The following is a 17,679-nucleotide window of genomic DNA, read 5'->3' as shown; positions in this document are numbered from 1 at the left end:
CTATCTTTTCCGTATGATCACAATACCCCCATTTACCCTATGAAAATAGTACATACTATCAATAGCATAAAGTCAGTAGTATATGCTAGTTTTATATGATAACTTTGACAAATCGTTATTTGTTATATTTAATGTTCTGCAAGAATTTTATAAAACTCAAATAAAAAGATAGGGAGAAGACAATAACGAGTTACATCTGATGTTCAAAGCGGGAGGACGTTTCGCATCATCTTGCGCAATACTGACGATTACTTAGTTGCCACTTCCCTCTCTCTCATTTTTCCTTAAACTGAGTATGTTTGTAGCGAATCTTTTCTCTATCCATATTCTTCTTTATCGTCGCGTATAGATCATACATGTTTTGTAACTTTTTAATGTAGAAACACTGAAGAAGATTCCATAGTGAATCAAAACGTTTGTATCTTTTTTTAAATCCTCGGATTAAAGAAGAATTTTACCCGAACATCAGGTGTGACTCGTTATTGCCTTTTCCTTATCTTTTCATTTGCATGCGGCGGGCGCGAAGCATATAGTTTTACAAAACTGTTATAATATTTTACATATATACTGTATTAATTATATATATTTATCTATATATGATTTAATAAGAAAGTCTAATGAAATAACTTGTGCAAATATTCAAATATCAAGTAGTATATTAAAAACTAAAAGCATTGTATGTGTGTGCGTCACGCATAATGGGCTACTTAATAGATCACCTTTAACCTCAAAAAATTTATAACTCAAAAACTTTTATAGCTTTGACGTTTTAATATTAGATGTTTTATCTTAAAATAATGTGAAAAATACATCATTTAAATTACATTTAGTTGTAAGTGTAGAAATACTCAGTATATTTACAATTGGATAAATAAGTTAAATAATATTAATTGTATCAGCAGAGATCTCTACAAATACTAAACAAACAATCCTATGTCAATACTGCTTTTTGTCGTTTTACTATATACCAGTATTGGCATTCTTATGTATAGAATTGTGTTACATTTCGGTACCAAAATTTTGTTGGCGTAATATTAGGAACAAAACTAGCAATACATTGGAATTGTCCCAATATTGACCCGTTTACAAATTTCTACATGAACTAGTGTTAGTTTTATACGAATCACAAATTGCTAACGTTGGATTTTATTAAGTGATTATATCTTTTAAAGATTAACACTTTGTTCTTGTTAATATGAAACTAATGAATTTTAATGATTAGATAACTGTACACGCATCACATAGTTTACTGTATTCTAAGTCATTGTCGTGATTTAAGTATGTATTTGAGGAATATTTGCATTGTATATTACAATAAACTCAATTAAGATGATCTATAAATCGTCAAATTTTACAGTATGAAAACATGTTTAAAAATGAAAGTACACACTAAAGAGTGAACACTTACATCGTAATATATGATAAATTTGTGCTTATTTTACATTGTTACAAATTATAAATCATTCGTGAGTATATCATGTGCGTGTAAAAGTGATGCAAGTTTTCCTTCGCTTTTTTTTAACTATCCACTATTAGTGAATTTATACGTCTTACCTTATGTACAAACAATAAATATTACTCGTATACTCTTTACAGAACTTACTTTCACATAATTCACACAAATTTTTGTTTTATATATAAACTATTATTATAATATTATTACTTATACCATTAAATATCTTTATACAAATTTAAATGAGCTTTTTATATAATATAGTTCTATTACACAATCTCAAGTTTTCAACATTTGAACTTATTACAGTTTGAAAATAAGCTCTTCAGTTATCTTTAGTAAATAAATCTTTCAATAATAAGATCGCAAGCTTTTTTACGATTAAAAATTGTTCCTTAACTGTATCAATCAATCATCTTTATGTGAGCGTCGAAATGATTGCAAGCAACTAAGTAGATAGTTGCTATCTCTTTTGTCTAATTCCTTATCAATGGTAAGATCACAGACAGACAAACAGATCCAATTCTGTTTATCGAATCATATAAAAGGATCTCCCACGAGATAGTTACGTGTGGGAAACTGATTCAACATGTAGCTCTAGGATACAAATACCTTCGTCTTCTTGGAAATTGCGTATCCAACTTCACAAAAGGATCTCGTTGGATGCATTGGCGAGCAAGTCAGTAATATGCAACGGTTCAGTACAGCACGATGGCAATCTTTGTCGGATATCATGCTCCTCAACAATCAAAGAATGTTTTCTGAATCACAGAAAGCTCTCGTTGCGCACACCGGCCATGTCAACTGAATCGATGATACCCTCATTAATGTCGCCGAATTGCTCCGCGTCCTCAGAGCTTTTCGCAATATTGCCAATACCGCCGATAACGCCGCTACTGCAAATATTGTCTTTGATCTGATAGTTATGACTTGGGTCACCGTATTGGCTCTGATAAAATTCCTCTCGCATCACGTGGTTGAGATTACCACAACGACAAAAAAGTATCTCACGAAACGGTCTCCGAAAGTCTTTATTAAGAATTGCATATATAATCGGATTCAACAAGCTGTTGCAGTAACCGAGCCAGAGGAACAGATCCGATAGGAATTCTGGTATGTAATACGAATAATTATGGATAAACGGCCTAACCAAAGCAAGTATAAAGAACGGCAGCCAGCAACAAACAAAAACACCCATAATAATACCTAAAGTCGTGCTAGCTTTTCGTTCTTTGACAAGTAATCTCAACTTCTTTTGCTGCGGTGAGTTAGTCACGCTGCACGTACTGTTGCGTATAAATGTCGTCGTCATTTTTTTAGATGTCGATACTATCGGCTTCTCCACTCTCTGCAACATTGGACATTGCGACTCGTTGCTCTTGCGAGGTGCATCAACGAAGCACTGAACTTGACTACACTGCAACAGAATGATTTAATAAATAGTATGCATATCTAAAACAAATAAGAAATATTTTGCAAACCCATTAAAAGATATTTTATTATTGACAGATTATTTAAGACATTCTAAGACAAAAGATACAATTTCTGACACAAAAAAGCGAAGTTATAGTAAATTTCAAGTTTTAAGCGATTAATGATCAATTAAGTCAAACGTTACTAAAGTGAACGCGGTTAATGCTCAAGAAAGTGAAATAATAACTAAATACTAACGGGTGGAGTTCCGAAAAGCAGAATTCTCTGATTTTGCTGCTGATTGGTATATTACTGTATTTTGGTACACTGATTACAAATATAATAATAAAAATTAATTATGACAAGGTCATTTTCAAAGTCAAAATTCAAAAAAACTAAAAAATTGTCACTTTTTTAACATTATTTTGATAAATATTTATGTAAAAAAATGTTTCAAATAAAAGTTGTAGCTTTTAAAAAAATATATCAATTATATTTTATACATTTTTTGCATAGAACCACTACTTCTTAAAAAAGGAAGATAATAGTAGACTCTCCTGTAAAGTTGCACATTAGCTACGCCCTCTTTGATTTTTGTGCAACTTGTGCAACTGACTTTTTGTCAGTCGAACATATTCAAGCCGCCATCTTGAAAAACATGTTAAAAAACTTTTTTTTTACGATTATCCGGGGGAAGAGTGCAGGAGGGCAAAGCCTCCCTTGCGAGGAAACGCAGCCTCCCCTACCTATATACTTACACCACAAACATAAAAAATTTTTGTTTAAGTTAAAAAATTTACGGTATTTTTATCTTGAGAAAACATATAAAAAAGCGTTTTTTACGATTATCCGATGGAGCACAGGAAAAGAAGTTTATTATTTAAACATATAAAAAAACTATATTATATATATATATATATATATATATAGGATAATCATGAAAAACGCTTTTTTTAACGTGTTTTTTCAAGATGACGATTTGAATATGTCCGACCCACAAAAAATTATTTCACATTCTTTTTCAGCGACTAAAAATACATAAAGATAATTTCACAAAAATAAAAAAGGGAGTAGCTAATGTGCACCTTTACAAAGAAGTCTTTCCTATTATTTTATTTTTTTCCAAAAGTAGTGATTCTATGCAAAAAATGTATAAAATATAATTGATGTAAAAATTTTTGTCTCATTTATAAATAATGTATTTTTTTAAGAACTACAACTTTTATTTGAAACATTTTTTGTTACATAAATACTTATCAAAATAATATTAAAAAGTAATACTTTTTAAGCGTTTTTGAATTTTAACTTTGAAAATGATCTTGTCTATAATTTTCATTTTCATATTCGGGTTCAGTATAGAAGAGGATGACCGATGACCTTGACCTTGACATATGTTATCAAAGACATGTCTCTGAGTCACAATTTAAAGGTTTTAGCCGTTGTTTATTATTTATTAAAAACTTATCAGTAAAAATTGTTTGAAAAACATGGTACTTAGTTTTAGTAATAACATGTAAAGTAACGAAATGGAATACGAGTGGTTTTCCTTTCTTATTATTTCTGAGAACATTATACAGAGTATCCCATTTAAGTTGACTTAGCGAAAAATATTGGAGACAATTGATTTTTTGTTTTAAAAACCGACACACTTTTTTTGAATGAGGATTCAAATAGCACTATTCGTTTTTTAATACGTGAGCATTTTCAAGGTCATTTCAAGATCAACTTTTTTTTATATTGTAAACCTACACTTTTTATTTTGGAATCTTAATCTACATGAAACAACGCATAACTTTTGTTTGAAACATTGTTTTATAGATCTTCTGTTTTTCAAGATATTAAGAGAAATATTTACAGCATAAAAAGTCGTACTATACGATAAAATATACGACGTGATAGATATCTTCTTTCGGGATATCACAAAGCGTAATAAATTAACAGTTTTTTCAATGTTTCGTCTTGATTTACTATAAAAAAAGTTATTTCAATTTTTTCTGCAACTGTTAAATATTCCAAAAACGTGAAATGATTTTTTTTATTGTAGTCAAAACGCGAAATAATAATTAAAAGAGAGAGAGATTTTTAAAGTCAAATCAAAAAATAAAAAGTATAAAAAATGTAAAAAGTGAAAAGAAACACTTATTTTTAGAATCACTAGTCTCAATAATTGCTAACACAAAGAGAAACGGGACCGAACATGACTGTCTTACATGTCAAGCGAAATACATGTGAGGAGTGTCAAAGTATAAAGACCGAAAAACAATGTTAAGAACCTGAAAAAAAGAAAAAGAAACAACGTGTGATTAGCAACACGTGACTAATTCAGTTTCTCTAGTAAAAGGATGTAAATTGAATCAAGGAGCTCAGTGTTTTTCATAGAATTAACACTTGCTTTCTGCATTTTTATATGTAACATCTCTAAGATTTGCTGTTCAATGCCTTTTTTGGCACAAAAATTTTGACGTTATCCCATTAGAAGATCCAAATCGTTGAGGTGTATTTGCAACTGATTGTCGTTCGTAATTCTAATAAAAATTGCACTGATGTTCTGATAGTCTTGTAATTGTCTTCCTGTTTGACCCACATAAAAAGCGTCACAAGAAGAGCAATTGATTTTATAAATTACATTATTGTTTCAGCCACGTTCTAACTTATGAACTTTAGTAAAACTGTTTGGAGCGTTAGAACATTAGCAAAAACACTTAAAATTCATTTTTTTACAAGATCTATTGTCGGTAATCTCAGGGACAAATGGAAGCGTGAAGAATTTCTTATAGTCTCTCACAACATCATCTCTTGATACGGTCTCACCATTAACATTAAGTTTCGAAGAAAATAAGTAATTACAGTGAAATATTGAGGTGTTACCTCTGGCTCTCTTTGGAAATTCCAATGTTAAATTTAAAATAAACGGCTATGTAGAGCCCGTGCAGGATGTTGTGCAGGAAATAAATGTATTTTAAGTTGTGTCAAGACGTTTGAACTATAATTTTAGTCCTTATCAATTGTTTTTGTTGACAATATTAATACAAGTGTTAATTGTGAAAGATTATGAATTAACGCATTTGAAATAATATAATTACATACCATGGTACAGACGGCGTCATTAATTCGAAGAATCGGCGCGGGGATCGGAGAGCAAGCGGAGCGGTTGCTCGTAGCGCCAACGGGCGCCGTACTAACTAACTAGTAGCAATCGGGTGTCCACACAGATGTCTATACTAATAGATATCTGTGGGTGTCCACAACTACGTGTGGACCCGCTTGCCCTCCGATCCCCGCGACTATTTTTCGAATTAATGACGCCGTCTGTACATTACAAATTATTTACGCTCTAAGTTGTCACAATTATAAAACTTGTGTTATAAGTTAAAATAAAATATAATATTGAAATTAAGATCATATCACTCATTATTATCACTATTGATCTAACAATCGAGTATCTTAGTATGTCATGCTTATATGAACGCAAGTTAGATACTCAGTCTACAAGGAATAGCTTGGATTCGACGCGAGACATATCTCCCCCTACCATTACTATTGTATTTTATCTAGAATAGGTATGTATGTAAAGATTCGGTGTCTCTCATCAAATTCAATCCATGCTGCTGGTTTTTTGATAAATAACATTTCGGAAGTCTGACGTTTAAAATAATTTCTCTCAGTATCCAAGATTTTAACTGAATTCCAATTAAAACTATGACCTATCTCAAAGCTGTGTTTCGCTATAACCGAAGAATCTATTAGTCTTTTATTAACATAATTGGAATGTTCTTTAATTCGAGTTGACAATTGTTGTTTAGTTTGTCCCACATAGGAAGACTCGCAATGTAAACATTCAATCCGATAGACGACATTTTTTTGTTTGTTTAAAGGAACAAAATCTTTATGGGTTTTAACAAATTTAGTTGGTTTAAATTGCGGTAGGTAGCTTTTATTATTTTGTTGTTGATTTTAATGTGGTCGTAGCTGTTGTTATTCTGTTGAATATATAGAAGTACGAAATAGAGGTGTTCTACATTGTTATCCTTCCGTGTGTTATCTACATTATGTTTGTTTAATTTGGTTAAAAACAATACTCTCAATCTATCTTTTATTGCGTTGAAAATTAAATGTATCGGATAATTGTTGTTAATTAAAATGTTGATTATGAATCGTAAGTTTTTGTTGTAAAATTGAAGTTTTGATAAAAGTATAACTCTATCAACCAAGGAATAGATAGTGCCTTTTTTATGACTGATAGGGTTCTATGAGTAATAATTTAAATATCTACCTGAATAAGTTGGTTTACGGTACCAATCGCAAAGCAATTTACTATTTTCTATTATGATTGTGATGTGTTTAGATAATTGAGAAAATTGTCTTTCTGTATTTTGCATGTAAATTGGAGCCTGTGGTGGCACGAGTTAAAGATGTGCACAACATGGTCAATTTGGTTAGTCGGGATTCCTAATGCCATATGATCACCATATCTGAAGTAAAATGATATATTGAACTTAAAAAGGTACTGGATACCGACTATAGACACGTGTAAACCGACATTTAGTAGGATCAAAATTTCTCCGTATTTACTACATCAAATGAAAAGTGTTTCTCCAGAAGCAATTAAATTATGCTAAGATTTGTATGTAGTCCTATTAGAGTGTCGGAAATGAGAATAAATTTTTTACTTACAGTTTCCTATTATAACCTAACCATATTTTCGTATTGTAGAATTGTTTTTACGTTCTAAATACATACTTTGACCGGATTTCATACAAACAAATGATATCAAAAAATATTATGAGACATTTAGATTAAGATTAGAATGTGTAATTATCGAGAAAAATCGATTCTCATGATGACAGTATATTTGCTATCATATACTACATATAACCATAGACGTAGAATATATAGACTGCGCGTTTGGCTGAAAAGACGTCTTCATGGTTGACAGAGACAACATACTTTGAACAGTAACTCTTTCTCTGTCTATCAATGTCTGTGATGGGATCAGGGCCTACTGTTTCACACTACCTAACCTGCCATCACCCCTTTATCTCTTTCACTCTTCTTCACTCCCACTATTTTTCTATCCCCACTTTTCCACTACTATTCTATCAATCAGCGAAGACTTCTTTTTCTCCCACTATTTTGCTAGACAAAGATAAGGCTACTGTTCAACACCAGCTGTCTCTCTCAACGTTGAAGACATTTTCTTAACATGGCAAAGGTAGAGAACGCGCAGTCTATACATTCTACGTCTATGCATATATACGTCTATGCGATTCGATTAATCATAAATGCGTGCAATTGCGGTTAATCGATATCTCGACTAAAGCGAATTGCGTGTGACTCGAACGGAATTCAGTGATCTCTCCGCTGAAGACTTTGAACTGCTAACGCGAAAAAGTGTGTTTCCATATGAATATGTGGACAGCATCGACAAATTGTTGGAAACAAGTCTACCACCGCGCGAGGCGTTTTACTGTTCGCTGACCGGTGAGATTGTGACAGAGAGCGAGTACGCGCACGCGACGAATGTATAGCAACGATTCAACATCGAAAATCTGGGATCGTACAGCGACTTGTATCTAAAAACAGACTTACTTTTGCTGGCCGATGTATTCGAAAACTTTCGTCGCGAGTGCCTCGCGAGTTACGGACTGGATCCCGCGCATTACTACACGCTACCAGGATATACATGGAACGCCATGTTGAAGTACACTCGTGTGACGTTCGAGCTGCTGACTGACATCGACATGGTGATGTTCGTGGAACGCGGCATACGCGGCGGTCTGAGTCAATGTTCGAACAGATACGCTCGTGCAAACAACAGGTACGCGCGTTTGCACGATCCATCCAAACCGTTGTCGTATCTAATGTATTACGACGTGAACAATCTCTACGGATGGGCGATGTGTCAACCGCTTCCATATGGTAACTTTGCATGGGTGGAGAACGCGTACGAGTTCAATGTAACAACGGTCGCGGCGGACAGCGACGTTGGCTACATACTCGAGGTCGATTTGACGTATCCGAAAGAACTGCACGACGCGCACAGCGATCTACCCTTTTGTCCGACGCGCGAAGAGCCGCCCGGTAAACATGGAAAGAATCACGTCAAACTGCTCGCTACGGTGTTCAACAAAAAGCGCTACGTGATTCACTACCTCAACCTACCGCAGCAGTGTCTACGACACGGGCTTCGCCTGACGCGAATATATCGGGTGCTACGGTTCTCGCAATCGCCTTGACTGCGCGGATAAATCGAACTCAATACCCGATTCCGCGCGAACGCAACCAACGAGTTTGCGAAGAACCTTTATAAACTTATGAACAACGCGGTGTTTGGCAAGACGATGGAGAACGTGCGCAAGTACATCGACGTACGACTCGTTGCACAATGAGAAGGACGATGCGGTGCGGAGGCGCTCATTGCAAAACCAAACTTCCACAGCCGCAGCGTGTTCGCTGAGGATCTGGTGGCCATAGAACTGCGTCGTCTGGAAGTGTTATTCAACAAACCGTTGTACGTCGGTATGTGCATACTCGACATATCGAAGACTTGTTTTTACAAATTCCATTATGACTACATGGCACCGTTGTACGGTTACGATTGCAAGATTCTCTACACCGATACCGACAGTTTGATATACCACATAAAGTGCGAGAATGTGTACGAGGATATGAAGCGCGATATCGCTCGCTTCGATACGAGCGACTATCCAGCGGACAATTCATACAACATGCCTCGCGCGAACAAGAAGATACCGGGGCTTATGAAGGATGAGAACAACGGTGCTGTTATGACGGAGTTTGTGGGTTTGCACGCAAAGATGTACGCGACTCGAATGGGCGACAGCAAGTTCACGAAGAAGGTGAAGAGTGTGAAGAAGAGCGTTGTCGCGAGAACGATCACCTTCGACGACTACGTTCGGTGTCTGCGGGACGCAACTAAACTAACGCGACAGCAGTCGTGCATACGATCTCAGCTGCATGAGGTGTTTACCGTTTCAAAACGGAAGCTCGCTCTGAGCCCGCACGACGACAAGCGGTGCATCGTCCATGGAGCGACCGAAACCTTACCGTGGGATCACTACAAGATCGCTAACTAAAGTAAATTAGGTTGCGTTGAGAATATAATAATACAGAATAAAGTTCTTATATGTAAGTGTATTTGTTTTATTGTATATAGCAAAAATACATGTAAGACTAAAGTAATTATATGTAATTGTATTATAAATATATATAAGAATAAAAGAGAGAGATTACACATAGCATAATATTAGACCACATTGTTTTTTATTTATTCATGAATTGTGCGAACTGTCCAGTCTCAACCACTTGACCAACACCTCGTTGCCCCGGCAACGCAGAACCTTTTCCACAAGATACACGTCCGGATGTTTAACCGCATGCAACTTGTATTCGTAGAATCCACCAGCCATAAGTTCGCCGCGGTAATCCTCGAGCAGATAAGTCGCTGGCGAAGTTTGTTGCACCTTTTTAATGCGGAACACCTCGGTGGTCCAGTGTAACCTTTGGCAAAGACAGTTTTGTACTTGCTCACGCGCACAGGATCACCGACTCTGAATCGCGCCGGTCCGGCGATCTTAACGTTGCTGTACACAGTGCGCAGGAGTCGCTCGCTCGAAGCCGGCATTACGTCGATCGGTTGCGCGCCGATGGTGCGATGCTTGCGCGCGTTGTACTCTGTTACAAGTCGCTGCAGGTCGTCGATCCAGCGATACGATATCCGTTTAGTGTAAACATCTTCCACATGTTGTTCTTGAGCGTGCGATTGAAACGTTTAACCACCGACGCTTTCATAACGGAGTATGTGGAGTAGTGATTGACGCCATGACAATGCATCAGATTTTCCACATTCGCGTTGTAGAACTCCTTTCCTCGATCGGTCTGCACATTCGTTGGCAGTCAACCGTCGGCGCGAAAGATTTTCGCGAACGCCCCAGCGACCTCTTTGCCGCTCTTGCTCTTAAGCGGTAACACCCACGCGCACTTGCTCAACACATCGATGACTGTGAGAATGTAGTTGTGATCTTTGTTCTGACGAACCTAAGGACGCATCTCGATCAGCTTGCCACAGATCGTCGTAACCGCGCACAACGACTCGCCTGCGCGGAAAGTTTCATCTCGCGGGGGCGTGCAGCTTCTCTGCCAGCTCTCTCGTCTCGACACTCATGTCGATTGTGACTGTTCGTCTTGTCGCGCTGATTCTTGCACAGTCTTACGCAGGTTACTCACGTCAGTGTTGAGCTCATATAAAGGTCCACATATTGCGTGTGTTGCAAGCGAGCGATCTGCATATGAATAAAGTCTTGAGTCGGAACTGCGCTGAGCAACAAGTCGCTTACGTTTGTTTGCAGAGACTTAATCATTTTTTTTTTCAGTTCCGTGAGCGAATCCTCTAACTGCACTAATCGATCATACACGTTTCTTTGCAGAGTCTCAATCGCCTCTCCCACTTCTTTGCGACATTGCTCTAGATCTTTTGTTAAGTCTTCTATCTCGCGCGGATTCGCACCCCGCGGTTTCGTCTCCAGCTGCAACAATCGGTCGTATACGTTTGTTCGCAGATGCTCAACGGCCTCGCTCAGTTCTTTGCTTGACTGCTCTTCGTATTTTTTAAGATCGTCAAACTCGCGGTGATCGACGAAATGTTTCGCGCTTTTCTCCAAGCTCGACAACCGCTTTTTCGTTGCCTCAGCGCGCGACAACGCAGTCGCGGAGCTATCTCGCAGATTATCTACAGTTTCCGTAACTTTCGCTATGGAGTTCGTCGTAGTGGTCGAGAGCGCGTCCACGTTTGCGCCCAGGATATCTGCGGCGTCGGAATTGTTTTGCGGTTTCGTCAAACGAGTTATCGCGCGCTTCTTTGCATCGTATTCGGTCGACGATGACGCGGATAAACAGAGAGCGTTGTTGCGCACGTAATTGCGCAAATTAGTTATTTGAAAACGTTCTCCACCATTATAGACATAACCGCGACGTTGCAACAGCAAACCGAACTTGTTGACGCTCACCGCGCGCAAACGAAACTGTCCACGTTCGTTGAGCAACGGTTCAATTTATAATTACTCCCGCCTCGCGAAGCTCCTCAAAAATGGATAAAAACTCGTTGTCGTGCAAGTCGTTTCCCGCGCAACGAGACGCTCTAATCTAAGACGATCCACGAGTTTGTTGGGATCGTCCCAGTAAACGTAATCTATCGCGTTGTTGGTCATTTTCATGGCGATCGGACGCAATATATATTGTTACGCGGCGGACACCGAGTGCGTGAGCCGCGTGAACGGCGTGCGCTCAGCGTGATTGTTCGTTGCTGAGCGACAGAGTTGGTGTTGTAGAGAGACGTATCGCGGACGCGAAGCTGTCACGACGCGTTACAGACGATCCTGCAATTTCTGTAATAATTCGTAGTTTAATAAAGTGTTGTTAAGATAACTCACGTCTTCTCATTCCCGCGGTCGTGTGCGCGAATCGCGGAGATCGGCAACGAGACAGAACCGCGAGCGTAACAATTTGAGGGCTCGTCCGGGATCGCGAGCGGACGGCGAGAAGAAGCGGGTAACGTGAGAGAAAAATCTGTGGGACAAACTTCTGGAATAGAGACACGCGCCGTGAGTGCCTCGAGGCGAGGAGGGAACGCGATGGACATCGATGTGGAAAGCGACGCGTCTGCGGCAGCAAAGAGCGGGCGAGGGGAAGCGGCGGTGGAGTCCGTGGTTCTGCAGTCTGCTCTTAAAGAGATACGCGAGCTGCGAGAGGAGCGGCAGCGAGAACGAGAGCTGTTTCGGCGGCGGGAGGACGAATTCGGAAACTTCGGCAACGAGAGCAGGAGCTTCGGCGCCTGGAGGAGCGACTACAACAAGGAATCACAGGCGAGTCGTTAACAAACTTATCTTCTGGTCGAACAGGCGAGCTAACGGGGGTAAAAATTAAGTCGGACACATTCGATGGAAACGTTCCATGGCGCGAGTTCTTCGCGCAGTTTGGAGCTGGTCGCGCGAACGGATAGAGCGACGCGGCAAAGGCCACGGTTCTCGCTACCAGCTTGAGAGGGGGGCCGTTCGGTCTTAGAAGAACTGGAGGAGAACTTTAGCTTCCGAGAAATCTGTTCAAAATTGGAGTTGCGTTACGGCGAGCGAGGAATGTCCCAAAATTATTCCACATAATTTACAAACCGGAAGCAGAAAGGAGGGGAAGATTTTGCTGCACTCGGGGCGAATCTGGAGCGACTGGCTCGTCTAGCCTATCCGGAGTGTGCGTACGAGGTCCGGAAAAAGATCGCGTGCGCGCAGTTCGTCGTCGCGCTCTCCGATAGGTTCATAAAGCGGACCCTACAGTTGGAGAATGTGTCGTCGCTGAAGGTCACGGTTGAGCGGGCAAGGACGGTGAAAATCATACAAGAAGGCAGCTCCGAAGAGAGTGATGATAAGGGACGCGACGGGAAGGGCTTTAAGCGTTTTTCTCCTTATAGCTGGAAAAGGGGGGAGACGGAGGACAAGCGTGAGGAGAAAGGGAAAGTTATTGCAAAAAGGGATAACAAAGAGAAGGAATGCTGGAAGTGCGGGAAAAAGGGGCACTTCCGGTATGAGTGTCCGACAAATTCTTCCCGGGAAAACAAGGATTAGTCGACTTCGCCGAGGTGAGCTCGGCTAGGAGGAGAAACGCCCCGGAAATGAAACGTTTTGTTCAAAAGTTCGGGAGAAGGAAAGATTTGTTTGTTTTAAGCGGAAAGTTAAATGGCAGAATTTGCCGTTTTAAACTTGATACGGGCTCCGACGTGTCTATTGTAAAATCGAAGTTAATTGAGGGATCTCGGTGTCAGAGGTTGTCGGGAAGACAAAGGTTAAGATACCCGACGGGGGAGGATGTTCCGATTAATTCTAAATGTGAGGCTCGAATAGTGTTAGAAGGGATTTCTCTTAGCATGTCTTTCTATGTAGCAGATATGTTTGACGATTGTATTTTATGAGTGGACTTCTTCAGAAAAGTGGGAGAGGAGAGGACTCGGAAAATATTACTTGGTTTCCGTTTTTCTTCACATGAGTCAAAGAAGGTTTGTTGTCAGGTGACCAAGGAGGTCGGGGATATTCCGTCGGGCTTGAGAGAGCTCTTTGAGCGGGACTCCGTTGGCCTTAATGAGGCGCAGAAGAGTGTTTTCGCTGGTTTCTTAAACGAATTCCAGGACATCTTTACCGAACAGATCGTGGCCGGTAATTGTGAGGTTCTGCAACATGAGATAAGTCTACAGGATCCTCATCCTATTAAACAGACTCCGAGGAGAGTGCCGCTAGGCATGCGGTCAAAGGTGGAACAGATTCTTCGAGAAATGAGAGAGCAGGGGGTCATTGAGGAATCTTTTGGTCCTTGGGTTTCCCCGGCAGTTATGGTAAAGAAGAAAGATGGGTCTTTGAGGTTCTGCGTAAACTACCAAAAATTAAACGCGGTTACGGTAAAAATTTCTTATCCTCTACCTAGGGTTGATGATCTTCTGGACCAACTATCGGGCAATACGTGGTTTTCCACCTTAGATATGAGGAATGGTTATTGGCAGATTAAAATTCGCAAAGAGGATTGAGAAAAAACTGCCTTTTCGGTAGGGAACGGGTTGTGGCAATTTACCGTGATGCCTTTTGGATTATATAACGCCCCAGCCACTTTTGAGCGTTTGATGGAGAGGGTTTTGCGGCAGTTGCTGTCCAAGATTTGTTTAGTTTATTTAGATGACGTTATTGTTTTTGGAAAATCTTTTGAGGAGATGGTAGTCAATTTTAGAAAAGTATTTCAGAAATTCAGGGAGGCAAATTTAAAGTTGAATCCAAAGAAGTGTACTCTTTTTGGGAGGCAAGTTAAGTACTTAGAGCATGTGGTTTCGGCCGAAGGAGTTTTGACGGACCCGGAAAGGACTAAGGCGGTTTCGGAGTGGCCAGTTCCACGGAATAAAAAGCAGGTTTGCAGTTTTTTGAGGTTCTGCTCCTATTATCGGAAATTTGTGAGAGGGTTTTCTTTGATAGCAAAGCCGTTGTATACTTTAACGGAAGATAATACAAAATTTGTTTGGTCTGACCGATGTCAGGAAGCGTTCTTGCGTCTGAAGCAAATGTTAGCTTCTCTTCCGGTGCTTTCGTTTCCGTCGGAGAGCGGGCAGTTAATTTTGGACACTGATGCATCTGGACATGGGATTGGTGCGGTTCTTTCACAAGTACAACAGGGAACCGAGAAGGTCTTGGCGTATTATAGCCGAGTTCTTAATAGGACTGAGAGAAATTATTGTGTAACTGGGAAGGAACTCTTAGCGGTTGTTGACTCGGTGAAGTCTTTCCACCACTATCTCTACGGGCGAGAGTTTTTGGTTCGAACCGATCACGCTTCGTTGAGGTGGCTGATGTCTTTTAAAGATTTGGAAGGGCAGTTGGACCGGTGGGCGGAGAGGCTTCAACAATATAATTTGGACATTTAGCATCGTAGCGGGAAGTTACACAAAAATGCGAACGGTCTGTCTAGGCGGCCTTGTATAGAGTCTAGGTGCAAATACTGCTTAAGAGTGGAAGAAAGAGAGGCAGTGGAAAAAGAAAAGTGTATAGCGCGGATAGTTCTTGCAGGGAATGGAATGGTGGAGTGGCGTAGGGAGCAGCTAGGGGATCTGGAAATTTCTTTAATTTTACGGGGGAAAAAGGCAGGTAATTGTCCTTTGTGGAAGGAAGTCTCGGCAAGGGGTCCTTCTTCAAGGGTCTACTGGTCTTATTGGGATGCCTTAGTTGTTCAAGATGGTATTCTTCATAAAAGGTGGGAGGCGCCAAATTTGAAAACCAGTTTCCTTCAGGTGATCGTTCCTCGGAAGCTGTGCAAACAGATCTTAGAGGTGGCGCATGATGCTCTTACGGGGGGACATTTTGGTATCAACAAGACGTTGGAGAAGATACGAAAACGATTCTATTGGGCAACTTGCAAGAAGGATGTAGAGAACTGGTGTAAGTCTTGTAAAGTGTGTGTGGCCAAAAGAAGTCCTTCGGACAAGAGAAGGTCGTTGCAAGTTTACAACTCAAGAGCTTCTTTCGAGAGGTTGCAAATGGATATTCTTGGACCTTTTCCGACGTCGTCTGCGGGAAACAAGTATCTTTTAGTGATAATGAATTGTTTCACCAAGTGGGTAGAGGTGTTTCTTCTAAAGAATTTTCGGCCAGCGACTGTAGCGGAAGTATTTGTAAATTAGATAATTTCGAAATACGGAGTTCCGCTGGAATTACACACAGATCAGAGGAAGAATTTTGAATCTCGTCTTTTTTTAGAGCTGGCGTGGATTTTAGGCATTAAGAAAACAAGGACAACTGCTCTCCATCCGCAGTCTGATGGACAGGTGGAAAGACAGCATCGAACGATTACTCAGTATTTGTCTAAATTTGTAGAGGAAAGTCAGAGAGATTGAGATCGTTGGATTCCCATGTTTCTTTTAGCTTATCTTCCAGGCATGAGACAACGGGAGCGACTCCTGCGGAATTATGTTTCGGACGAGAGCTTTGTCTTTCTTTGGATTTGCTTCGAGGAACGCCCCCGAATGGTTATTTAGAAATATCGGAAAGTTATGCCTAGAAACTGCGTGAAAAACTTGATGAGGTTCACCAGGAGGTTAGAGAACGTTTGGAGTTAAGGTTTGATAGGGTGAAAATGCGATACGATCGAAAGACTAGGCATACTCTTTTTGAGGTAGGTCAGAAGGTGTGGTTTTTCAATCCGCGTCAAAGTATAGGGAAAGCCCCAAAATTACAAAGAAGTTGGGAGGGTTCTTTTGAAGTCACGAGGAAATTAAGTGATGTTGTTTATTGTATCCGTCGTTCGCCGAGACACAAAACTGAAGTAGTGCACGCGATTAGATTAACCTCGTTTTGTGAGAGATGGGAGCACGCGTCGGGGCTACACCCGGAAAATTAAGAAAAAAAAGGGAAATCGTTGAATTAAAATAAAAAAATATTTAGAATTAATTTAAAAGAAAAAGTTTTGTTTGTTTTTCTTTTCAGGGTCTATTCCTTCCTTTCCCTTCCTTTTTCCTGCTTTATCGAGGACGTCGGAAGGTGGCGACGTCGTGTCACTCCGCGCCGTTTGAAAATTAAGAGGAAAGAAAATCATCACGTTTAGCTTTATTATATTAGGGAAGACCGCCTAGCCTCCGGTTTTTGATCCGTGTTTTTCCCGGGGGACAAAGGGCAAATGCCGATGCGGGGACCTGGGGAGTCCTTAGGGACGTTGGGCCTACGGGAACTTTTCTTCCCTCTCCCTTGTCTGAAGAGAATTAAGAAGAAAGGAGAAAGAGACGTGTGAGTTCGACGTTGTGTTTGCTTACTCTAGATAGGAGTTTAGAGAAGAACAAGAAAATTCGTCGGGACTCTGGAAACGTCAAATGCTGGTGTCAATTGGATTGAAGTTTGAAGCTTGATCCTGGAGTTGACGGAAGCCAGCGCACTAATTGTCGGGACGACAATTCTTGAAGAGGAGGGGCAGCGGACACCGAGTGCGTGAGCCGCGTGAACGGCGTGCGCTCAGCGCGATTGTTCGTTGCCGGGCGACAGAGTTGTTGTTGTGGAGAGACGTATCGCGGACGCGAAGCTGTCACAACGCGTTACAGACGATCCTGCAATTTCTGTAATAATTCGTAGTTTAATAAAGTGTTGTTAAGATAACTCACGTCTTCTCATTCCCGCGGTCGTGTGTGCGAATCGCGGAGATCGGCGACGGGACAGAACTGCTACCGCGACCTTGTACCAATATACAAAGTCATCGAAAAGTAACGAACTCCCCGAATATTTTTAGTT

At 40.1% G+C, this 17,679-nt stretch overlaps 1 protein-coding gene across 3 annotated transcripts in view; it reads right to left on the bottom strand.

Annotated features, from left to right (window-relative positions):
• Positions 1-780: 780 nt before the first annotated feature.
• The window catches only part of LOC109859757 (5-hydroxytryptamine receptor 1), a 94,161-nt gene continuing 77,262 nt past the window's right edge, over positions 781-17,679 (bottom strand). For all 3 annotated transcript variants that reach the window (XM_020438300.1, XM_020438297.1, XM_020438298.1), the window contains one exon: positions 781-2,870. In XM_020438300.1, the coding sequence (XP_020293889.1) occupies positions 2,220-2,870 (651 nt within the window). In that variant the 3' untranslated portion in view covers positions 781-2,219. The remainder of the gene's footprint in view (positions 2,871-17,679) is intronic.

This window comes from Pseudomyrmex gracilis, unplaced genomic scaffold (assembly GCF_002006095.1).
Source record: "Pseudomyrmex gracilis isolate BER0280 unplaced genomic scaffold, ASM200609v1 scaffold_284, whole genome shotgun sequence".
In the NCBI taxonomy this organism is placed as follows: Eukaryota; Metazoa; Arthropoda; class Insecta; order Hymenoptera; family Formicidae; genus Pseudomyrmex; species Pseudomyrmex gracilis.
This window is presented reverse-complemented; position numbering and strand designations above follow the sequence as displayed.